We start from the raw sequence: 23427 nt of genomic DNA, 5'->3' as shown, positions 1-23427 counted from the left end.
CCAGGCGCAAGAAGAATAGAAGATTGAATACAAGGATGCATTCCGGATGTAGAGGATACTGAACTACGTCCCTTACAGGTATGGCCAAATATTCGAACCTCGTATTGTATTCTAGCATCCCACTACACATGGTTTGGTCGACCTTCAGACATTACTACCGTCCCATTTCATTGCGTGCGCAAAGCAATCTTCGTAACCTCATCAGCTCCTGCATCGGTGTCAATTCGGCCAATCATGAAGCACATTTTGCTTACCTTGCTTGGTGCTGTTTCCTTAGCTGGCCTTTCCTTGGTGTTGTGCATCAGGCCTACCCACAACCCTCGGCTGTCGGGAGCTTCCATAGCCCGTCCCGCATTTCAACAGACGACTCGACCGTCTCGATTTTCGTTTTAATGGGGTGATAGAACTTTGAACACCAATACCTGATCTCACTCTATCAGCACTGGTATTGAGCTCAACCACATCGCTTCAGCTTGATTGTGGAATTCTTCAGTCCATCTCTACAGCTTCAAATTCTTACAACATCTCCTTCATCATCCCATCTATAACATCTCGAGTATCAACACCGTAGCCAGCATGTCTCTCCTGAATATCTCTCGTCTGGCGATCGTGGGTCTCATCGGCCTGGGGGTCGTGTCTCTCCACGTTTTCGGCGAGTCGAACACGTTGTTCCCACAAATCGTGCAACACCGAGATAAGCATCTCTTGCCCACCCACAGCACGTGGACTACGACCTCATTCCCCACCAGCTTCGCCGGCTATGATCCCCCGGATTCATTGCTCAAGACACTGCTGGTCTTCTTCTGGCCTGTCGTTGATGGCGAGAACCCAGGTACGAGCTTGATTGGGTTCGTATTCGCGGGTCAGGCGGTCGCGATCTGGATCGTCATGGTGCTTGAAGGGCAGAGGAAGGGCAATAGTGGACGCCTCATTTCTTTGTAAGTATTTTGTTCTTTCCTCGAGCCAGCTCGGTACAGCATTTTAGAACCTGAATGTTTTCCCCCATGGATCCCATCATCCTAACCAGCATCAATTCTAGCACAACTATCTGGGGCCTCCTCACTCAATGCATAGGTTTTGCTGTGATGGGACCAATCTATCTAACACTATATCTCTTTACATCACCACTGATCACTTCATCAACACCACTTATACCCTCTGCCCTGAGCATTCCGGAGGGAGTCATTACCGGCATCCCTTTCGGAACGACCATCGGCTTCATCATGCCCACAATTCTCATGTCACTGCCGGCACCCAGCATCCTCTCCGTCTCATCCAAGATCATCGCGATCCTGGTCTGGCAAGCGTTCCCGCTCTGGGTGACCGTGTACACGTACATCTGGAGCAACGCTCTATGGCCCAAGATCGAATACGCAAGCGAGGCAGACGCACTCGCCAATCAGCTTTCCATCCTTCGGCACGTCTACAAGTTCGCGTTGGCCCTCAGCGTGCCTGCTCACCTCGCGACCGTCACGCTCTCACTCTCCGCCGGCGTCTTCTGTCCCGGCATGTTCACGGCCTTTGCACAAAGCGAGCTCAACCCCATCAGCGCTTTCATCCCGCCGAATCCCTTCTCCGATGTCAAAGCCGCCAGTGTTGCGCAGGGATCTCAGTGGTTCCTGCAATACGACTACGCCATCACCTCAGTCGCATACATTCTTTGGGCTTTGGCCAGTCGGTACGCCAAACCTGTGGTCAATGCAAACAAGAATGAGTCGAGTTCCCTTGGGATTGGTGCTGCTGTCGAAGTCATCGGCAAGGTCGCTTTGCTCGGGCCGTATGCCACGGCTTTGACCCTTATCTGGGACCGTGACGAAGCTGTCTTCGCCGGAGCAACTGCCGTTTCTGAGAAGAAGAAGGCATAGAGCCGAATCTCCTAAGGAGGGACATCTTCTGGAACTCGGCGGGGCAAAGGGATTTCTGACTATTGCTGTTGTTGAAATGCTTCAGGTCGGGAAACTGTTGGCAGGTCTGAAATACGACACGGCTGCCGTGACGATTTATTCTGGTGCTACGAAGGGAAGAAGATTATTTGGTTACTGTGCCAGACGTATTGCGGTATGCATGAATCTTTGATGAGGGAGAGTCAGATGGGAGAAGATGGCCAGTTGGATGGATGGCAGGAAAAGTTAGATATCCTGTAAGAGTACGAAAATACAGATAGGCCATGCTTAGTAAGTCATCAACACGGGTTAAACGATTAGGGTAGGTAGGAGACGAATACGCTTAATCAGCTTATCCAATGTGAATGAAACATAGCACTTGGTTTGCCTCTGACTGTGATATCATGTGAGACTAAGACGGGGGGCCAGCTTTGTCGTATATTGCTGATGTGTACCACCGAGATCATGCATCGTGGAGTCAAATTCTCGTCACCCAAACCAGCTCAGCCCATTTGCTCATCATATATGTGCCACAGCAGTCTCGGCCGCACCCTTCTCATTCCTGCGTAAAGTCTCCTCGTGGCTAGCCCTGCCCAGCTGAATTTCCTTCTCGAGGGCGACCTTGTCCTCCTCGGCCGCTGCAGCCACAGCCGCCACGGAGCCGATGCATCGATACTGGCGGAATTTGCGGGCTGGGAGGCGTGCTTCGAACTATTGTACAAAAGGTCAGTATTCGACGCAATCTTCATTTCAACCATGTCAATGCAGGGCGAGAAAGGGGCCTACATACCATTTCATCGATCTCCTCGAATGTGCGGTTCTGCACCTCGGGTAGGAAGAAGAATGTCCAAACGGCGCCGATCAGGCAGGATGGGAACCAGATGTAGCCGTATTTTGGACCCCAGTTTAGCGAGTCCGGGTTGATGAAATAAGGGGCCGTGAATGTTGCGAGCCAGGCACCGAGGAAGCCGATAGATGTAGCAAGACCAAAGGTGTAGCTTCGCAGTCTCTGAGATGGGAATTCGGCGCCGCAGAGCCAGGCGTAGGTTGCAACCATGCCGTTGTAGCCGATGATGTAGACCACTGAGACTCCCACGATGACCTGGTTTCAATGTTAGCTTACGCTTGGCGAGATAATCGTTGTTTCGCGTTCTGGGCTTACCTTGCCTGTAGAGGTGCTTGGACCTTTTTGTTGATAGACACAAGCCACGATGAGCTGTGTGATACCGCAAATTGTCATGCCGACGGTTAGGAAGACTCTCCTTCGTCCCCAGCGGGTGATGATAGCGCTATTGATCAAGATGGCCACCACACCGACCGCGACAAGAATGCAAGAATTTTCAAAAGCGGAGCCGACGTGAGCCATCTCGAAGAAGTAAGTGCCATAGGAGATCATGTACATGGCGCCGGAAGCGGCTTGTAAACTGATGGCACCCACAGCCAGAAGTGTACGTCTGCGATCGACAGGGCTTCGGAACATGTCCATCATATCAGCACTCTTCGCGAGGGCTCTCTCTGCTTCAATGGCAGCAGCAATATCGTCGATTTCCTTCTCGACGAGATCAGCATATGGACGGAGCCAGTGGAGGGCTTTCCGAGCCTTCTCGGTCTCGTTTCGTGCCAAATACCAACGTGGTGACTCGGGTATGAAGAATAGGCCAATCGACATGAGAACTGGTACGATGTAGATGATTCCGAGAGACACGATATAAGAGTTTCGACCTCCAATCTTCACAGTGAAGTTGTCGATGACCGTTCCGACCAAAGTGCCAATTGATGTCCAAGACTGGAATAGGCCGATGACAAGGCCACGATACCTTGCCGGAGCACATTCATTGAGATATAGCTGAGCGAAGGTCAAGAAAAGTCCATTTGCGATACCGTTCAGTAAGCGAGCGAAGTATAGTGCTCCGATGCCAGTGGTGGCCATCATGATGACATTGGAAACGACACAGCACACGCTCGCAAGCCAAATGGATGCCTTCCGGCCCATGAATTTTGCAATCGGCCCTCCACAGGCTGAGCTTGCAAAGGCACCCAGAATCATGAGCGATGAGATCAACTGCTGGCGAACGTGGGAGATGTTGTACCCGATCGGCGACTTCGGGTCGGCGTGACCAAATACCTGCTTAAGTTAGATCACCACGTTCTTCAACATTCGATGAGTGTCGTACTGCTAAGAATCCTGGCATTGCCTGTAGACCACCAATAATCCCAAAGTCTACCCCATACTGAAAAGGACACATGCTGACCAATGTGCACGCCGCAATGCATTTCCAGTGGGCTTTGAGCCCTTGAGGACGGGAGTCTGTCATCCTTCTTCGTCCAACAAGTGAATCAAGTTGATCGAATCAATTAAGGCGGATTCCAATGGTCGCCAGAATTCAATAGAATCTGGAACCCAGTGTTAATAATGCTTGTGGACAGAGAGCGATCCATGTCAAGGAGATCCTTCATCAATTATATCAAAGGATTTGGAGATATGATCGCTATGTCGTTTGAAGTTAGAATGGTCGTGAATGGTTTAAGGTGATTAGGGCCAACTGCCGGAGGCCCGCGGTTTTTAGAGGAAGTTCAGCCCCACGTGGAGGTTGGATGTTGATTTTAGGGGTTCTGATAGGCTTCAGCAGAGACATGCTGGGCCCGGAAGCATCTATCCTGCAGGTGCGTCCGGGGTAAATACGGAGGAAGCTATACCAAAACCCGTCAATGACCCACCTAGAAGCCATGGTGATCACAATGTTTCTCACTTGGCGGTACCTTTTGGCGCTTCTAGCGTGCGTTGCTTGTTTTGAGGCCCAATGTAGCCTCGTCCGTTGCAAGAGTACTCATATTTTCTCCTGGCCCGAAAATCGCCAACTCACCATTACTCCGTACGTGAATCGCTTTTTGGGGCTTGCCATCTGCTGAATTTATTGCGGGAAAGTTGTTTCCAGACATTTGGTATGTCAGACTCTCTGACTCGAAGTTCCAAGGCTATCTCAAGGATCAAACACCTAATTGCGCCGTGAGATTCCCCGCCGATAAGCCCAAAGATGAAGACTCATGCCATAATCGTTAATCCTCGAGACTTGGATATCCATGTACAAACTTGAGTATTCGTGGAAATCGGGTGTTTGTTACCTTCACTCTCTTGAACAATGTTTGCCTATTCGTTCGTGTTTTTTGAACTCCGGATCTGCAGTACTCGAACGATGTGCGAGCCCAGAGGCTGACAGTAATTGGGGGAGCCGACAGGCTAACTCACAATGGCATACGAGTCGAACGGCAGCTTGATTAGGCTTCTTTATTGGAGTGGATATCTCTGGACCGTCTGGGTATCTTTAATTGTTGGTGAATTTAGCCTCTTTCATAGCCCATGCCTTGGAACGATTGCATGATCTCCACATCGGCGCTTCTGAATCTGGGGTGATTCGGCCATTTGTTTGAGTCCGAATGAGAGCATCTGCGGGGAGAGGGTCAGTTGACCAGGATTGAATTTCACTTCGCAAGCATTCTATCCGTACTCCTTTGTTGGCCTGCTTACTTGGGAATATCAATTTTGGAGATACACAGAAATTGGAGTGATCTAGACTTTGGTGCTATTCATTTGCCGAAAAGGGCTTACTTCGTACCTTCACATGGACTTACCATTGGACCAGCAAACTTAACCTCGACTCCAAAAACTCCATTCCTTGTATATGGATCGCTGCCATGGGGTTGCATGCGCATGTAAGTGTGCTGTCGACCATGCCCAATATCCGGACAATTTTCAGGTTCTGTGGAGTAAGATGGTCTCGATCCGAGCTCAGACAATTCTGGGGTAGAGATCTGGGGCAAGTACTGGTACTGTGTCCGATGTGGCCTCTGAGGATCTTTCTCGTAAGTTCAAGTCCATCAAAGGGTTCCAAGTACATGCACTTCAGCATGCCTTAGATGACTTGGGACTTTAGCCAAAACAAGACAATGACTGCTGCTCATACTTAAGGCCGCATTTCTTCAAGCCGTGGGGCATGCAATGTTGTGAAAGGTCCCTTAGCAGTAACAGTTGCAGTTGCCCATTTAGCTTTCGTGGCAATCAACAATTTGCCATCTTCGACTTCGCTTTGCCAGGAAGTGTGTCACTCAAAAAAGGTGTAGCTGTGCTGTTATACTCGAATAGCGGAACACACATCACAGTCACTAGCAAAATGGTAAATTATGACCACCATAGACGACTGCAGGTTGCCAACGTGTGTTTGGCCCTTACTATGCCTTGACTGTTCTCCACTCGAGAGGTGGAACTTGTGCTATCTGCATGGGGACCTCGGATGCGAGTTCATATTGTGGCACTTTGGCAAAGTTCCAGATCATACTGGAGATGCTGACCCTACCACAGACGACGAGAGGCATGTCTAACGAGCTGAAATCGTGTTCTGACGCCGCACAATCAATACTGTCGTTCATAAGGTGAAAGTTTACCGTGTTGCGAGCATAGGTACCTGTGACCCAGTAGGCGTACGGACCGACAAGTAGCTCAAGTCTGTCAGCTGTGAGCGTTGAATGCAGTCTTAATTCATGCTCTTGGTTGATAAATGCAGCATATTCTGAGAAGGCTGAGAATGAATCACTGTTGTGTTCAGCGTGAGATACTAGAGGTCTCCATTGGTCTGTAAGCAAAAACAAAAGGGAACCATGAGGGACTTGGTGGAAGACCATCTCTAGGCATGGCTTGGTACTGGAATATCATGCCAACATTCAGCTCATCAATAGTTGCCGGAGAGTAGTACGATGTCAGGTGGATAAGTAGTCGGCGCATACTTGGACGCGTCCTTTGCACCGTTCGGCGAAAATTCTGATGCCGTAAAGAGATGCCAGGGTCCATATCAATTTCCGAGTGCCCATGTATGCGCAGGAGCTGCTTCAAAGATAAGAATAAGGTCTAGGCAAGCCCATTAACAGGATTTGATGAGATTAATGGCCTCACATTTCTGCGATCCGAATTTGGATAGTGGATTTAGTATCGATATTTCACCCGATTTTGGCTCCCTGTAGTTCAACTTTGCACTTTCGTGGGGTTTGAATCTGGCTACGTGGGGTAGGGTGTAGTATCCACAGACGTGTGGTGTGCTATCACTACCCCATAATCTGATCGACAGCGGCAGTGGTATACGAGATATTCGTATCTGCTTCGGCTGCCTCATTTGAGTCATGGCGGTCCCTGGCTCTCATGACTCAGGCCGCTTCTGGAAGTTAGAGAGCCCCAGCTTTGAGGTAACGAAGCTATGGTCGCAACCTGTTGTTTTGTAATGTGGATAGCACCAAGACTTCTGACTTGTAGAGTGGCAACGAGGTTGTGGTGCCAATACCGAATTGCGCCCAGCAGAATGGCTCCTGAGATGAATGTTCGAACTTGCGAGACGCAGAAAAGTGATGAGATGACGAGGAGCTCGTTCAATGCAACGAGAAAACCCCATTAGATCCTCCCAGCGAGGAGCGATCTCTTGGGGCCGGCATCCAATATTTTGTGCCGAATCCGACTCTGCTCCCCGATACTTCTCGAGCTGAGACCACGCCATCGAGTTGAAAGAACAGATGAGGAGCTTTTGGGCTCCTGGGAAACTTTTCTCAAGACATTTTCAGACTCAGCGTCATGTCTAGGTGATGAATTGCTATATCGCGTTTGGTTGTTGAGAGAGAAAGCGGCGAAGCAGATATTTAATGACACATCAGCAATAACTGTCTGCCAAGCCTGCCGTCTTCATGGATGCTTGTCAAGTTACCTCCATGTCAGCAAGGGCTGCTACAGGTAGAGTTGTTCACCCTTCGCAACTGATAAAGGCCCAAGAGGTCTACAGTGTACCGTCTCTATCCGTACAGATCTTGGAGCTGGTGTTCGCTGGATTTGTGTTTATACGTATCATCCGGTTGATCACGAACACTGGCACACTGTAAGTTCTTTTATTGCCGCTGTTCCATCATTTCTCACACCAGCAATCCTCTCGACGCCACTTTGGGTTATTCGGGAATCATTAGCAGATTGATCTACGAACAGGCAAAGGTGTTGTCGGTTTGACAATTCCCTAATTCTTGCCCGTCCAAGCAGGCTGGATTTCTGCCGAAAGATTCTTCCAAAATTGCAGACATGGAGAACGATAAAATTGCAATCTCTACCATTTCGTTAGGGTGGGACTCATCACACACCCTTGAGCGCAAGATTGCCGCCGTCAAAGCGGCAGGGTTTCAAGGCGTGGAAATGTTCATCACAGATTTGGATGCCTACGCCAATGCCCATGAAATATCTCGTACCGAAGCAGCTCGTGGTATTCGACAATTATGTGAGACGCAAGGGATTGAGATTGTGTGTCTCGGTTCATTTGACAATTTTGAAGGTGAACCGACGGATATAGTCGACAGGCTGAAGGCGGCGAAGGAATGGTTGGACATGGCGAAAGAACTCAAGACCAAAATCATACAGATCCCCAGCAATGACAGTGAAAATGCTGTTGGTGATGAAGCCACCATTGTCGACGAGCTCCGAGCCCTGGCAGACCTAGGTCTACAAGAACAGCCTCCTATATCATTTGCCTACGAGGCTCTAGCCTGGGGTACACATGTTGCAGACTGGGAAGAATCACTCCGGATCGTGCAGCTAGTGGATAGGTCCAATTTTGGACTATGTCTTGATACTTATCACGTTCTCTCCCGGCTATGGGCGGATCCACGAAGTCCCTCCGGCCTCCGAGCTGGGGGCGATGCTGCTTTGTGGGCTTCAGTTCAACGATTTCATAGCGAGTGTCCCAAGGAGAAAATCATCTACATTCAACTGAGTGATGCCGAGAAACTCTCATCACCGATTTTACCAGGTCATCCTGCTTACAACGAAAAGAAAGACGGCCCTCATTCTTGGTGTACCTATGGAAGGCTGTTCCCGCTGGAGACGGAGAAGGGGGCGTACCTGCCCATCGAAGACATCTCACGGGCATGGCTCATTGACAGCGGGTGGACTGGATGGGTGAGCATGGAGATCTTTCACCGTACCATGGAGCTGGAGAGTGCAGACCCCGAGCATTGGGCGAAAAGAGGTCGGGCTTCTTGGGATAAGTTGAAGGAGCTTCTTGAAAATGAATGAGTCAACAAGTCTCGGAGTGAGCCTGTTCAATATAAAATCGCCACTTCTGTTCTGCTGGAGGGCGGAAAGTTCCCTCCCTGCCTCGCTCACCTTCCCCGCACCGAGGCAGGTCCGTTGCGACGTTCAGCTCCAACAAACCCCCCACCAAAAGACCTCAAACACACACATGTAGTAATCAAGGAGCTTTTCTCTTCTTTGAGTCACGAATCCTCGGCCTTCCTTCCTGCTCCCGGGTTTCTCGTCAAGTAGATACACGCCTTTTGGCAAGGTCAAAGGAAGCGAGCAAGAGTGCCTACAAATACTGCTATCTGGCTGTCTCTTGCTCAGCATCGTTCAGCAAACCAGCAACTATAACACAAGGCGCCTTCAACCTTTGACCCAATTCCAAAGATGCCTTCGAAACTTAAGATCGGGCTCTCGCAATCCCACACCCTGGGCACCCGCGAAGAGACACTATCTTCCCTACGTGCGACAACACAGGAGGCAGCTCTGAAGGGCATCTCGATCCTGCTTTTCCCCGAAGCCTACCTGGGCGGATATCCGCGAACGTGCAACTTCGGAGCTGCGGTCGGAGCTCGCACCGAACATGGCAGAGATCAATTCCTTGCGTATACCAAGTCGGCGGTCGATTTGGGGGACACACCCCTCGGGGCTGGTGACGACTGGCTCGAGAATAAACTACCGGTAAATAAAGAGACAGGAAGGAGAGGAGATGGTACACGAGAGTATCTCGAAGACGTTGCGCGCGAGACCGGCGTGTTCATTGTCACGGGTGCGGTTGAGAAAGCTGGCGGGAGCCTGTATTGCTCCGCTCTATACGTTGATCCGATCCGGGGCGTGATCGGGAAGAGAAGGAAAGTGATGCCAACTGGATCCGAACGCCTCGTGTGGGCACAAGGTCAAGCGTCGACTCTCAAGGCAGTTGTCGCGAATATCAAGGGCGTAAGGGTCGTCATGGGCTGCGCCATCTGTTGGGAGAACTACATGCCGCTTCTGCGATACGCCATCTATAGCCAGGGCGTCAACTTATGGCTCGCGCCGACTGCAGACGCTCGTGACACGTGGGAAAGTCTGATGAAGACAGTGGCAAGTGAGGGGAGGTGCTTCGTGCTCAGCGCAAATCAGGCTATCAAGCGGAAGAGCCTCCCGGAGTGGATCACCGGTGTGAAGACACAGGAGACAACAAGCAACGCCCAGGGAACGAACGGTCACGTTCAGAACCCCGGCCTCCCAAACGGCACCCCGAAAGCCGTATCAACAGGCGGGCGGCGCCGCTCCATGTCAATGAGAACCGAGGAAAACCACGAAATCGCATGGCGCAGCAAAGACGGCACAATCAACGAGGAGCCTGCATCAGAGCAAGCCGTCGTCGACGGCACAGCGTCCGCACCGGCTACTACCTCGAAACTGGCGAGCCATGGCACGACGACAGAAGACGGCGGCGAACAGTTTGTTTCAGCTGGCGGTTCCTGCATCATCAGTCCGCTGGGCAAGACGCTTGAGGGGCCGATATGGGAGAAAGAACACGAGTTGATCTACGCCGAGGTCGACTTTGACGACTGCGAGCGCGGACACCTCGATTTCGACGCCGTGGGCCATTACTCGAGGCCCGACGCGTTTAGACTGACCGTCGAGGGGCTGGATCTTAATCCACCGCCTTGATTGAAGCGAGCATGATTTCGCGCAAACTGTCGCTGGCGAGACGAACTCACTGGAGAAAAAGTACGGTAGTCAAGTCGAGGGGTCAGAATGATAATCGTCATAGTCCCGAGGGGAAAATATGTGTAATTATGTAACCGCAGTGAACCAAGCCAGTATGATCATTGGAGGTAGTGAATGTCATGTCCTGCCGCATATATTACAATGAATCACCATATAAGGTAGTCTCAAGAAAGAAAACTTGGGTGAAACTCGTACTCAAAGATCGGCCGGAAAGAAGTTTTTGAAGCCTCTTGTTCATTCTCGTCTCGTGCGTAAACGTATGCGGAAATTGCATAGTGAAGCATCCAGCTCAAGATCAATCCACGGAGAGACGTATTGACCGAGCGAGGTAAGAGACATTCATGGAAAGCGAACAGAGCATCTAGGTGGGTTGGGAACGAGAGTGGAGACTGCTTGTGATAGGACTGGACTGGACTGTTTGTGGGACAGTATGATATTTTTGGTCTTGTGCGTAAAGCTGTATATTGGCCCAGAGGCTATGCAAAGTAGCTTCATCTCAGCTAGCCAGCCTTATAAATATGGGCTGGGGTATCTTTTTGGGACAGTTCTATCTATCCGCCGACGTGAAAACACAATCAGGTGATTGATTTGCCTGACATTTCCTTACCTGAAAATCTCGTTAATTAGTACGCCACACGTGTTCGCATATCGGAAAGTTTGCGCTCAATTTCTCGCACGGATCGGTCGAGCTCGCCGGCGATCTGCAATTTCTTGTCGTTGGGTAACAAGAAGAATGTTTCGCAGAGGTCACCGTCGATGGTGCCTTTTGATGGTGCGTAGTAGGATCGGTATATGAGGTGATCTCTTCCAAGGAGAGGTGGGTTGCCGTTGTTAGAGGCGAGTTGCATCTCGAGAGACTGGAAGAAGTCGACATCTTCTCGGCTCACAAACGGCACGAGCATTCCCAGTGTGCCTTGCAAACCGGTCCAGAAAACAACATCACGACCACCGGGTACAAGGTTGGTTTTCTGAATGCTAGTCGGAATGTCGCCGGGGAAATAGTGTGTCATCAAGCTGAGTCGGTTTGGCGCACCGCTGAGATATTGTCGTTCGTGGGTCAAATGAGCTCCAGATCCGTCCTCGTCTGCTTCTTCGGATGCTTTCGCAGGACATCTGAGAAGCCAGAGATTGCCAAATTTATCTCCGCCAGCCGTAGTTTCATAATCAACCATACCAGCACAGGTCGTCCAACGGGCAATAACATCGTCGGCGAACGGTATCAATTTGTTCTCTTGAAATTTGTACACGACATATGTAATGCCGTCCTGGATGTCACCAACGATGATTCGACTTCCTTGAGTTTGAAGATTGACAATAAGGTTTGGACTTGCTTGCGCCTGGCATTTTCGGAGCATTTGTTTCATGCCGAGATCATAGATTCTCAAATCAGACCCGATTCCTGCCAGTAGTCGACCTTGGAATGCCAGTAGAGCAGTGGGAGGGTGCTCCATGGCGGTTTTGTGGATGAATTCGAGTTCTTTGCCCTCTTCATGAAAGCGATACACATGCAAGAATCCTCCCGAATAAGATCGAGGGCTTACAACCAAGTCTTTCGCCGTGCCCACAATCAAAAATGCTTCATCATCTTGACCTGAAAATGGAGCAATGGCAATGCTTGTCGCACATTCATTGTCTTCCAGCTCAAGAGTAAACACGACTGCTTTCGCGTTGACCGGATCTATGATCTGAATGCATGACGCCCAGTGCCCTCTTCCGCGGGGATGTCCAAAATCCTCTGGTGGCAAAATTACAGCATCACCGTTCACTGCGGTCGAGTCCGCTAGCAATTTCGCTCTAGTGGCAGGTGCCAGAACATTGTTATCGGCTTCAATGACGTAAAATAGTGGCTGATCAGGATGCTTGACGAACTTTTTGGGTGTATAGGGGAGGGGTATATTGTGCTGTAAAAGATTTCGTGATAGGTCTTCGATCGTGAATATTCTATCTCTCAAGTTAGCGATGAAAAGGGTAAACAAGAGTAGGGTAGTTGCAAATTGGGTAATGTTTTCAGAAGGAACAATTGGAATAATTTTATCTCTCTCCGCATCAATCGCAGATTTTCAGAAAGAGTACGTTTGTGGGCTCATCATGTGCATGAGAAAATCAGCAAAAGAAAAAGTGACTCACCTCAGGTTTTGGCCCTGAATTCCGACCATTCCTTCCAAGCACTGCTCGCTCGTGAAATTCCATACGTATTGGAGACCGACATAGTCAAGAGGTGTTAGCATGAAGCCGTTCGTTTGGGTGTCGGTATACCCTAGCCATGATCGGGAGCTAATTGCCATAACAGCGGCTTGTCCGCTGACTGAGACTCGGAAGAGTTTTGCAGGCTTTATGCCCAGGAACCGTGACCTAGTGTCAGAAAGTTCCCCAGTAATCTCGTCCAGGACTGTCCGGAGGTAGACACCAGAGTAAAGCCCAATATGTAGATAGAGCGTGCTTCCTCCAGAGGTCGAGTCTGACATGGCCATGATTGAAAGTGAAGACGGTGCAGACGTGAGCGCCTGCACTGACTTGCTTTCTAATGTTGAGTTCGGGTCAAGGCTGAGGATCCTGACAGTAGAATCATCACAACCCACAGCGAGAAAAGAGCTTCTGACTCTTCCTTCAGGAACGTCACCTAGACTCAAGCAAGTGACAGTGCCATTCATTTCTGTTCTTTCTTCGTACTCGGCAAGTGAACCATCTGTATCCAGCTCGAAGTAGACGATTTCACCAGAACTGAGTGCCACAGCGATTTGTCGCTCGTTGGTCGTTGCAGCCACAATTGACCGATGCTGAGGGGCTGGCCACTCGTTCACTCTCTTGTCAGCTCTGATGTGTCGAATACCCCTGGGATGGATTTGAACCAAGCCATCCTCTCCTAAGAGTTGGACTGCAAGAGTCGGGGCCGTCGAAAGGAAACCAGTGTCGGTGACTTCCTCTACTGTCTCACCAATACTGAGGACAAGTGTTCCTGTGCGAAATGATAATACAATGTAAGCATCATATTCATCATCTCTAGTTAACTTGGTGGTCCAAACAGCTTCAGGTCTATCCGGAAGCTCAGATTCGACGATCTCGCTAACTGACAGACCATGCTTGAGAGTTTTGAAACTGCTCCTAGCTCCTGCGCCACATATTGAGTAGATCTGAGGTGCATCTTCATCTAGAAGATTGGCAACTTTGCTGTCCATCAAAGGATTTGCGGAGTCGATACTTTGTACCAGATTTAGGTTGGACAAGGGTCGAGGGTGGAAAAAGGCTGGCTGGTAGTCATCGGTTGGATCTGCGGGATAGTCGTCGCTAGAGAATTCGGTCTCTTCATCATCATCGCCAAGCTTTTCAAATTGATAAAAATGGTTGTTTCCGCTTTCAGCTGTCACGAAGAGAAATCCGCTCTTCAAAATGTGGAGACTATTGGCAGTTGGGACTGTGTCGAAGTATTTGATCTTCAAGGACTTGACCTCTCCAGTAGGCTGATCATTGTCATCCTCGACCATCTGGATAGTAACCTTGAAAAGGTCACCATCCTCGGTTTGAAGTAGCAGGAAGAATTGGCCTTTCATCTTGTGCATGACACCAGCGACGATGTTTCGTTTGCGGTCGGGGTTCTCAAGGATGCCTCTCCTTCGCGGAATTGGGACACGAAATGCGTCCTGGTTGGAGTGACGATATGTTATGTTGTCTTCTGAGCAAACCAACACTCCACTCGGGCCGTCAGATCCTCCAGGTACCTGAAACAGTTTTGTGGCGCCTCTTGCAACTGGTTCTGCCCATTTTCGAACCACGTGGTTTAGACCAAGATCCAATTCGTAGAATACCAAAAGTTTTTCCACCTCTTCCATCGCCTGTCCGCTAGGATCTTGGTCGACCTCGCTGTAGTCTACCTCGAGGGCAGCAAATATGGGATTCTCGTAACCGACATCGAGCGCTATACAGTCAAACACCAGCGTCGAAGGCTTATGTGCTTCCAATGGAGACGAAATTGTTAACTCGGCCTGCGCATTTCGATTGAGGACGTAGACGAGTTTGTTCTTCTCGACCGAGGCAATAAGACATGCTCTGCCCTTGGGATCTACCGCTAGATACTGGCCAGGGATAACTCTGCGGATACCAGATTTTCCAAAGGTCTCTAGGTGGACGCGGTTGAAGCGGTTCTGGTCTCGGAGGTACTCTAGGATCGTAATGCGCCCAGAATCGGAACCCACGATGAGATAATCTAAGTACGGTGTTAGTGTATTCAAGCAAAGATTTGAATGGTGATTGGCTGACCTTTGCTACTACCAGCGAGTCGAAATGCTGCTAAGGTCCTGATAATGCCAAAACAGTCTTGGGTGAAGATTGGGGAGATTTTCCCTTGAGTAGGGTCGGGTCTGTGGATGGTGAGCTTCGAACCAGAAGCCGTGATGATTTGTTGCTCTTTTGTACCAGCAAATTGACCTAGAACAGCTTGAGTAATGGCTGAAGGAGGTTGTATAGTCAAGCTATACATGAACATCGAACTTGTCGTCGCCATCTTGAATGCGATCCCCGTTGGGTTGTTTTCGTAGGTTGTGATAATGAGGGACTCTACGAAGTCATGGTTGAACGGAGGAAGAGGAGGATTTCGTCAAAGACGCCTCTTCAGATAGTGTAGTATTCTGAGCAGCCTCCTGCTGTGAAGTTTGAGATAAATGAAGACGTCGTGTGCCTGCGCCAAAACTTAGGCACCCTACCCACCTTTTCAGACAGTTGAGCAGACTTGGAGTGGTATCGAAGGACAAAAAGTTCGCGCAATATGCCAAGACACATTAGCCAGATCTAGAGATGGCGTATCCCCTTTAGACAGAATTATGATGCCGCTCTATGCATGTTTTACCGTATGCAATGCACGTCTATGGGTACCGTAGGTACTTAGGGATATCTGAATCAGATCATGGATCGAGCCCAGTCGGCCCTCATATTCTTACCTAAGTACTATGTCCTTCTCTGCATCATCTGTTCGTAAGTCTCCATAATACAAATAGTCGCAGCACCCACCATTCAGAGCCAGAACCCCCCCGTCATCTGGCGCATCCGGGATCGCTTTTAGTGGGGTATGTATGTGACAATGTGCTCATATGTGCAGTGCCTACCATGACTCTCAGGACAGGTTTTCACTTGTCTCATAGACAATGTGGGAAAGCCGGGCCGTGTATCAGAAATCCGTATGTTGAATAGACCATTCACCTCCTAATACTGCGCATTTTCCTCCGCTCAGTCCTTTAGCCCGATAACAAAGGCCTTCTGACTCGATACCATCCCAGCCGTCTTTTTTCCACCGAGTGCCGATGACGAACTGATGAGGGAAGTTCAAGCCTTGCCAGATGAGCGAAGCTCGTAAGTATAGGATTGTTGCGCCGATCGTGTCGAGGTCAACAAGGTCATCGTTTGTGGTACCCACGATCAATTTATCGACATGGTATTGGCCTTGGGTCTTCAGTTCTCCTTTTGCGATCTCATCCTGATCCAGATCCCAACCTCTGGGACCTTTTCTTGTGCCTCGCCATGCATTGCGATCATAATCTTCCGCTCCGTCCCGCGAACATCTTGCGGTTACAAGGCCTATAGCCTCTTCATCGCGGATATGCTGGAGAATTCGCCTAACAATACCTTCGTCGAGGCGAAAGATGTCGGCATCCACCCAGAGAATGTGCGATTCTGCTTCCAGGGTTTTCAACATGAGATAATTCCTCAACAGGGCTATCTCGGAGCGGCGGGCAGCCTGCACCTCATCATCGTGGCGGTGCTCCCGATCCACAGTTGACCCGTTGGAGTTGTGATAGCCAGGGTGTAGAATGATTTCCACTCTGGCGAAAGGATAACGTGCGGTTGCTGCCTTATATTTGTGATACTCGTCTACCGAGCTTGTAAGAAGACCAAGTGAAATAGTCTCAACATTATGCTGTAGGGGTAAAAGTTTCAAATAATCGTCGACAGTTCGCGTCCATCGAAGGCGATTCCGACCCCAGGAATCCTTGTTATAGGTGAGAGAAAGCCAGAGCAACTCTGACGTGGCATTAGTCGTGTGCCGGGTAAATCGCGTCACGTTGAAGGCATCCGTCCTCTCTGCTTCAACAATACCCGATAGAGGTATGCGTACGGTTGGCGATTCTTCAGTGGTCGGGATGACAGTAATGTTCGAAAAGCGGGCCTGTGGTTGGGTAACTTGGGGAAATCTGTCAGGAAATGATGCCGAACAGTCCACCTTGGGATACTCACAGTAGATGATTAGACCAACGACGACGAGAATCGTGGTACTCAGAGCAGCAACACGATTGAGATTTCTCTGCATTGAGAAATGCGCTCAAGGCCCAAAGTGGGATGAGAGAGCACAGATGGACATCAGCGTCAGATAAAGTGACCAACTCAGGCCTGGGCAAATATCAGGGGATAGGGTTTGGGATGAAAAGAGCCTGATATTGTAGTCTTCAGTTGATAAGATTTTGTCCGAGAATGGCTACGATTCGTTTGCGCTAGTTGAGTGTCGCAAAACAAGCTCCACAGATATTTGTGACAGAAGACAATGCCAGGTGAGAGGAAGAATAATCCTCACTTCCTCAAGCTTGAAAGAGTGATGTTGATCTACTAATCTGCCAACATTGCGCCTGCACTTTGGGGCCAGCCTTGACCCTCGGGCTATTCTATTAGTGGAATCAGGGGCCCCTCGGGCGCAAGGTCAATGACGGCAGGCTCGTGAGCCAAGGACGATCCTGACTCAAACCAGTTCCGATTCCCCTGCCCGAGCTAGCGTGGAGCTAATGGAATTAGTACTGCTAATGCCATTGTTGCTCGTTTGCTTCACTCAGATTCTGGAAGGAAGTCACAGAGACTGACAGTGTGCGCAGAGCCAATGTAGAGTGTTGCGTTAACGTAGATCGACACGATGGGAGAATTCATCCGGGGCCGACAAAGTCCAGGAGGTTTGGAGCGAATGTCATCATTAAACACGACGGCGTGTATCATCCTTCAAGCCTGTGCAATGTCTCGGAGCATGGAGCTCCACACTTATACATCAATCCGTATCACCACCTACTGGGGCAGGCGCTGAGCATGATCAAGCACAGATATATTCCCACCTGACCTAGACAATATTGATCTGCTTTTGGGTCTGTATCCAGCTCCTTCAAGATAAGTCCTGGTGCTCTTTATTAGCAAGCTCTCGATGGTTATATTGGAGTTAGAACAACAAACTCCCCAGGTTTAAAGAACTGCCCCAACATTACCAAGAATTCAATAGCATAACAGTGAGTACCTAACGATGGTCTCGGAACACTGTCTCTTGCTGTCGATCGTTTAAAACAAAAGGAAAGCATATGATTAATGATGAGAATATGGTTTGTTGAAGATTGTTAAAGCAGCGTGGTTTACTGGTTATTGTTGCTGGTCCACCTACCTCAGGTGGGTAGCATGCGTAGCCCGTGGACGGATTGGCCGCAGCTTGAGCTTGGACCGACTCCAGGGACCAAACCCCTCAGGCTTTGCACTTGGAGGGGCAAAACTCACCTCAAGTCCGTCATTTATCAAACGTGGCTCGGGGGCGGATCAATTAAAGTCAAGGCAGCCGGGATGACGCGAGGCATACTGGCAGGAGCGATGATCTGGTGGTGCACCTCCACACCCACCTGGCCTGCACCTGACCACTGGCACTGCACTGCACCCGTGAAACCGACCACTGGCACCCAGAAAGGCAGGAACAGGAACTGTTCAATAGGAACTGTTCAATTGACAAGCCAAAGTCTCCAAGAACTGCCACATTGCCTCTCTTGCATTTCAGTCCAGGTAAACCGATTGATGTAACTCTTCAACTTGAATCTTGTCGCTTTTCTCATCTCTTCCTCTCATCTTTCTCCTCCACATCTTCTCTCCCTGCATTCTATCTTTCCGCATAACGAGAACCGCCATTCTTCTGACAAATACCAAGTCCCCACGTCATTGCCCTCGGCTTGGTCCTACAACTTCCGTTCGTTATCTACCGTCGCAAACATCGACATCAGCTTCGCAAGCGCTGGCCTATCCATTCTAACCTCCCACCCTCGACACAATGACTGAGCCTGCAAGCTCTGAAGACATCACCGTCACCTTCCATATCAAATCTTCGGGCGGCCAGAAATGGACTCTGTCTCTTCCACTCGCAACCACCACCCAAGATCTCAAAACCAAACTCGCCACTGAAGAATATGCCAATGTTCCTGCAACTGCACAGCGCCTAATCTACAGTGGAAAAGTCTTGAAAGACAATGACACCCTAGCCACGCACAATGTCAAGGATGGCAATACCATGCACTTGGTCAAGAGCGCTGCGAGTAATCAGAGACAAAACCCAGCCAGCCAATCTTCTTCCACATCCAACCCCTCCACAACTACACCCCAGGCATCGGGTGTTCCCCAGAATTTGGCCGCAGGTACAGGCAATGACCCTCTAGCAGGTCTGACTGGAGCCAGGTACGCCGGCTTTGCTCAATTGCCGAGTGCAAGCATGTTCAACACACCACAGACCCCCGAGGATATTGTCCGCCAGTTAGAGGATCCGAACTTCCAACAGATGATGAGAGAGACCATGAACAACCCACAATTTATCGACATGATGATCAATGCAAACCCTCAATTGCGCCAGATGGGCCCCCAGGCCAGGCAGGTTCTACAATCCGACTATTTCAGACGACTCATGACCGATCCCCAGGCTCTACGATCTATGATGCAGATGCAACAGCAAATGGGAGGCGGAGGATTTGGAGGCATGGGCGGACAAGAGGCTTTCCCAGCACCAGGCGTCACCAACACCACCGAGGCAAGAGAAGGCCAGAATCCCGGTTCATTGGATGGCCAAACTCAGCAACAGCCAAACCAGCAGAATCCTTTTGCAGCCATGGGAAATCTGGGTGCCAATCCGTTTGCAAGTCTGTTTGGTGCACCATTTCCGACCACCCAACAGAATCCTTCGTCACCAGGCACGCAAACCAATCCTCCCAATACCGATCAAACAGCTCAGCAGCAACAGCAACAGCAAAATCCCTTTGCAGCATTATTCAATCCAGGAATGTTTGGTCAAGCGCCACAACAAGGCCAGAATCCCCCTTCAAATCAAGATCTCCAAAGCCAACTACAGGCCCTTCAAGCACTTTCCCAGCTTGCACGTGACGGTGGTGGTCTAGGTGGTGGTCCGGGTGCAGGATCAGAGAATGATCCTAATAACTTCAACAATCTTTTCAACATTTTCGGAGGTGGACAACCCGCAGCACCACCTGATAACCGTCCACCAGAGGAGAGATATGAGACCCAATTGCGTCAATTGAATGACATGGGATTTTACGACTTTGACCGCAATGTTCAGGCGCTTCGCAGAACTGGAGGTAGCGTTCAGGGGGCGATAGAGTATCTACTCAGTAACATCTGAGATTTTCATGCTGCTATATCGAACCCAAGGGCTTCCATTCACTGTTCAATCGATCAGGCCAGCAGATCATCATAGTACATTGCTTTTCGGGTGTCCTCAGGGACGAGTCAGTGCAGATTAAATGAGCGTTTTGTGCTCTCAATACGTGTAATATCTTAGAGACCTCATCAATTGCCTCAGGGGAGACTGAGCATATCGTTGTGGTCAATTGTTGCACCGTTCTTTGATGACGTTCGGTCACTTTCTTCCTTTCCCTGCTCTCTCCCCTCATCAGATGAAGTTGGACACCACATTCCAAATCATTCTCAATACACATCTCTGTCCGCTCGGTATTCATATCCTCCCGTAGTTTCAATCCGTAGCCACCAATGATGTCTGACCAAAGCGACTCCAACCAGTCTGGGCTTGTCACTCACGATCCCTTGCCACCCGCCTCCTTCAGCTTCTTCCTTCCCGTAAACTCCTTCATATAGAGCCTGGGCTCCTGGGCACCGTCGCGAAACATGGTGGCGAAACTCTCGACCCCCCTCTCAATACCCGTCTTGAGATCCTCCTCTCCCCAAACCCGCACCAACTCCTTCTGCACCCGCATCGCCCGCACGCCATGCCTGGCCACCTCCCTCACCAACCCATGCACCTGCGACTCCAGCTCCTCCTCGTCAGCACACAGCCTATCCACCAAGCCCCACTCACGCATCTCACTCGCGCCGTAGAACCGCGCGAGATACACCATCTCCCTCGCGCGCTGCCAGCCGATCAGATCCGGCAGCAGGCGCGCATGGATGACGGAGGGGATCCCGTACTTCGTCTCGGGCATGCTGAACGACGAGGCAGCTGTCGCGTACCGGAAGTCCGCGCACGCGGCCAGCTCGAGGCCCCCGCCCAGACACAGGCCGTGGATCTGCGCGACCGTGAGGCACGGCAGCGTGCGGAAGGTTTCGCACAGCGTGGCAAGGTTGGAGATGAATGTTCTCGCGGCGGATGCGTCTTGCAGCGCGCTCATCTCGTAGATGTCGGCCCCGGAGGTGAAGGCCGGGGTTTTGGGGGAGTCAGGTGGGTGCGAGCCTTTGATGATTGTGACGCGGAGGGTCGGGCGGTATTTGGGAGATGCGAGTGTTTGGAGCGTCGATGTCAGTTGGGAGATGAGTGTGCTGTTCAGGCTGTTGAGGCGCGCCGCGTTGTTGATTGTGATGGTCGCGACAGTTCCCGTAGTTGTTGTTGACCCTGGTGTGGAGGGTATGGGTTTGATTTCGCATCCTATCTCTCCTTGTGGCGACGCTTTAGGAGGGCTAGTGGAGAATAGAGAACGCTGGGATTCTCCGTGGCGATGTAGAGTCCTCCGGGTGAAAATGGGCGGGAGTGGTATAGTACATGCCCCTGCTGGTACCACACGTCCAATGGCAGCACAGCGGAGGCTAGATCCCGCCCATGTTGATGCCTTTGGCAGTCTTCTCATAACGATGGAAAACTTCATATTACCTTCGAGTCGTTTGCTACCTGCTAGACTCGAGGCCCACAGCGAATGGCTTAAAAGGTATATATCCTGGCAAAGGAAAGTTCACCCTGACCGAGCATATGGCAAGAGCTAGCCCAGAAAGACGGAAACCCCCATTGAATCGCCTTGATTACGCCGGTACAAGCATGTTAATGGGGACTTACCTTCGTAGGCTGCTAAACGCACGGTTTTGGGTCAGGATGAATGTTGGAGAAAGAGGAGGGTGGAGTTGCAAGCAATTTAGGAGAACAGCCTGATGTGCCTCGGACCCTTCCCCACATGGGGTTGAAAAAGCTCAATATATCTCGTACCTAGGTACTCACAGCTCACACGAAAGATGGAGTGATAACTATTTGATCTTCTAGAAGGAGTACGAGTCGCCATTGGGTCATGTTGTTGCTGGATCCTCTGCTAAAGGACACATGCCTTCAAGCAGCAGCAGCCTTCTCCTTTGCAGCCTTGACATCGAAATCGCCACAGAAATTCCAATGCACGGCGTTCTTGAGCCCCTTCGCCTTCCACCCATTTAACTTGTCAGGGTAAAAGTCAATATTCCCCAACAGTCCAGCATCATGAGCGATGCAGACCAAAATATCAGGACTAGCATCGAATTCCTGCATCGCGGAAAGGCTGTGCAGGCCATATTCGGGGTTTTCATAGACAACCAGATTTGCCTTTAGGAAGGGTTCTGTGGCGGATTTCTGAGGGTGTACGTACTTCTGCAGCCAGACGCCGGGACAAGGTGAGGTGCCAAATTTCGAGCGAGGCGCCTCGGGCACCTTTTCCGGGATGGGTAGATATTCGGTGGGTCTGAATACGCCTGGATGATGCGCGCAGTCACCTCCGAGGAGAACGAACGTTGATGAGCCATTGGACTCGCTGGTCACACGGGCCAGTGCAGCGAGGTGGCCGGTTGTGTGGCCTGGAGTCGAGAGAATGTAGAAGGATCCGTCGCCAAAATAATCGTGAGCTGGCACACGTCCCAGCTTTAGCGTGAAAGCGGAGTCGTCGAGCTCACGTACGGGGTTACTGGTGAGCTCTGTCTCCTGGATAGTGCTCTTGGGATCTGTAGGGTATCCTGGAGAGTATGCCTTCATGAACCCGGGCCCGACGATCAATTGGGTATTCGAGTCGAACGGAGAAAGATCGCCACGGTGGTCGAAATGGTGATGCGACCAGATGACAGCCGAGATGTCTTTGGTCGTAATTCCTATCTTCGCAACATCTGCATCGAGGATCTCATCGACGTTCGACTGCACCGTGAATGGCATGATCTGCTTCACGAAGCCAATGGTTGGTTCAGGCATGAAAGTCTCCCAGTCCTTTCGCATGCCCAGGTCGAATAGAATGTGCTTACCGTTCTTGTCGTTGCTGATGAGGAATGAGTAGGAGGGAAAGATGAACTTGTCGTGCCCTGGCAGTTGAGGCGTAAAAACCACCGACGTCGAGACTTCACCATATCCAGTCGTGTCGATGATGCGAACATCGACGGTAGAGGATGATTCCGGGATGCCTAACTCTGGCACTGCCGCTGGTGTTGCTAGATAAGTTTGACCACTCATTATGGTGGTGATGTACGATCTGATGTTCGGTCTGTACCTCGTAGACACAAGAGCATCAAGAAGCACGAAGCTGCGGGAAGTTGAAGACTGACTCTTATGGTCTTATGAGCTTACCTTTAAGTTCACAATTCAGGTTGGAAACGGTCTCTTTCGTAGTCTGTCGTGTGAGAGTCTCCTCTTGATTGGGCATAAATCCGAGCAGCTCAAGCATTCTTAATTGGAGTTTGGTCGCGGGGTATCTGGTGACAGGATGCGAATCAGGTCAGTGTATCTATTTG

General features: G+C 50.4%; 9 protein-coding genes across 9 annotated transcripts; 4 read left to right on the top strand and 5 right to left on the bottom strand.

Annotated features, from left to right (window-relative positions):
* Positions 1–1004: 1004 nt before the first annotated feature.
* Positions 1005–1865, top strand: LTR84_003283 (uncharacterized protein; the record flags this gene model as incomplete). Its single annotated transcript, XM_064846878.1, has 1 exon — positions 1005–1865. The coding sequence occupies one exon, from the start codon at positions 1005–1007 to the stop codon at positions 1863–1865; it is 861 nt and encodes a 286-aa protein (XP_064705858.1).
* Positions 1866–2402: 537 nt separating this feature from the next.
* Positions 2403–4198, bottom strand: LTR84_003282 (uncharacterized protein; the record flags this gene model as incomplete). The annotated part of the gene is made up of 4 exons (XM_064846877.1): positions 2403–2594; positions 2674–2985; positions 3046–4008; positions 4058–4198. The coding sequence occupies 4 exons, from the start codon at positions 4196–4198 to the stop codon at positions 2403–2405; spliced, it is 1608 nt and encodes a 535-aa protein (XP_064705857.1).
* A 3788-nt stretch (positions 4199–7986) lies between these two features.
* LTR84_003281 (uncharacterized protein) lies at positions 7987–8973 on the top strand (the record flags this gene model as incomplete). Its single annotated transcript, XM_064846876.1, has 1 exon — positions 7987–8973. One exon carries the CDS (start codon positions 7987–7989, stop codon positions 8971–8973), a length of 987 nt encoding a protein of 328 aa, XP_064705856.1.
* A 390-nt stretch (positions 8974–9363) lies between these two features.
* Positions 9364–10635, top strand: LTR84_003280 (uncharacterized protein; the record flags this gene model as incomplete). The annotated part of the gene is made up of 1 exon (XM_064846875.1): positions 9364–10635. The coding sequence occupies one exon, from the start codon at positions 9364–9366 to the stop codon at positions 10633–10635; it is 1272 nt and encodes a 423-aa protein (XP_064705855.1).
* Positions 10636–11318: 683 nt separating this feature from the next.
* RSE1 (pre-mRNA-splicing factor rse1) lies at positions 11319–15193 on the bottom strand (the record flags this gene model as incomplete). The annotated part of the gene is made up of 3 exons (XM_064846874.1): positions 11319–12636; positions 12823–14896; positions 14950–15193. 3 exons carry the CDS (start codon positions 15191–15193, stop codon positions 11319–11321), a joined length of 3636 nt encoding a protein of 1211 aa, XP_064705854.1.
* A 660-nt stretch (positions 15194–15853) lies between these two features.
* On the bottom strand, positions 15854–16990 carry LTR84_003278 (uncharacterized protein; the record flags this gene model as incomplete). Its single annotated transcript, XM_064846873.1, has 2 exons — positions 15854–16863; positions 16918–16990. 2 exons carry the CDS (start codon positions 16988–16990, stop codon positions 15854–15856), a joined length of 1083 nt encoding a protein of 360 aa, XP_064705853.1.
* A 1749-nt stretch (positions 16991–18739) lies between these two features.
* On the top strand, positions 18740–20092 carry LTR84_003277 (uncharacterized protein; the record flags this gene model as incomplete). The annotated part of the gene is made up of 1 exon (XM_064846872.1): positions 18740–20092. The coding sequence occupies one exon, from the start codon at positions 18740–18742 to the stop codon at positions 20090–20092; it is 1353 nt and encodes a 450-aa protein (XP_064705852.1).
* A 412-nt stretch (positions 20093–20504) lies between these two features.
* Positions 20505–21548, bottom strand: LTR84_003276 (uncharacterized protein; the record flags this gene model as incomplete). The annotated part of the gene is made up of 1 exon (XM_064846871.1): positions 20505–21548. One exon carries the CDS (start codon positions 21546–21548, stop codon positions 20505–20507), a length of 1044 nt encoding a protein of 347 aa, XP_064705851.1.
* Positions 21549–22015: 467 nt separating this feature from the next.
* Positions 22016–23149, bottom strand: LTR84_003275 (uncharacterized protein; the record flags this gene model as incomplete). Its single annotated transcript, XM_064846870.1, has 1 exon — positions 22016–23149. One exon carries the CDS (start codon positions 23147–23149, stop codon positions 22016–22018), a length of 1134 nt encoding a protein of 377 aa, XP_064705850.1.
* Between the last annotated feature and the right edge of the window lie 278 nt (positions 23150–23427).

This window comes from Exophiala bonariae, assembly GCF_035927105.1.
Source record: "Exophiala bonariae strain CCFEE 5792 chromosome Unknown scaffold_15, whole genome shotgun sequence".
In the NCBI taxonomy this organism is placed as follows: domain Eukaryota; kingdom Fungi; phylum Ascomycota; class Eurotiomycetes; order Chaetothyriales; family Herpotrichiellaceae; genus Exophiala; species Exophiala bonariae.
The sequence above is the reverse complement of the archived record's forward strand: the minus strand, read 5'-3'. Positions and strand labels throughout refer to the sequence as shown.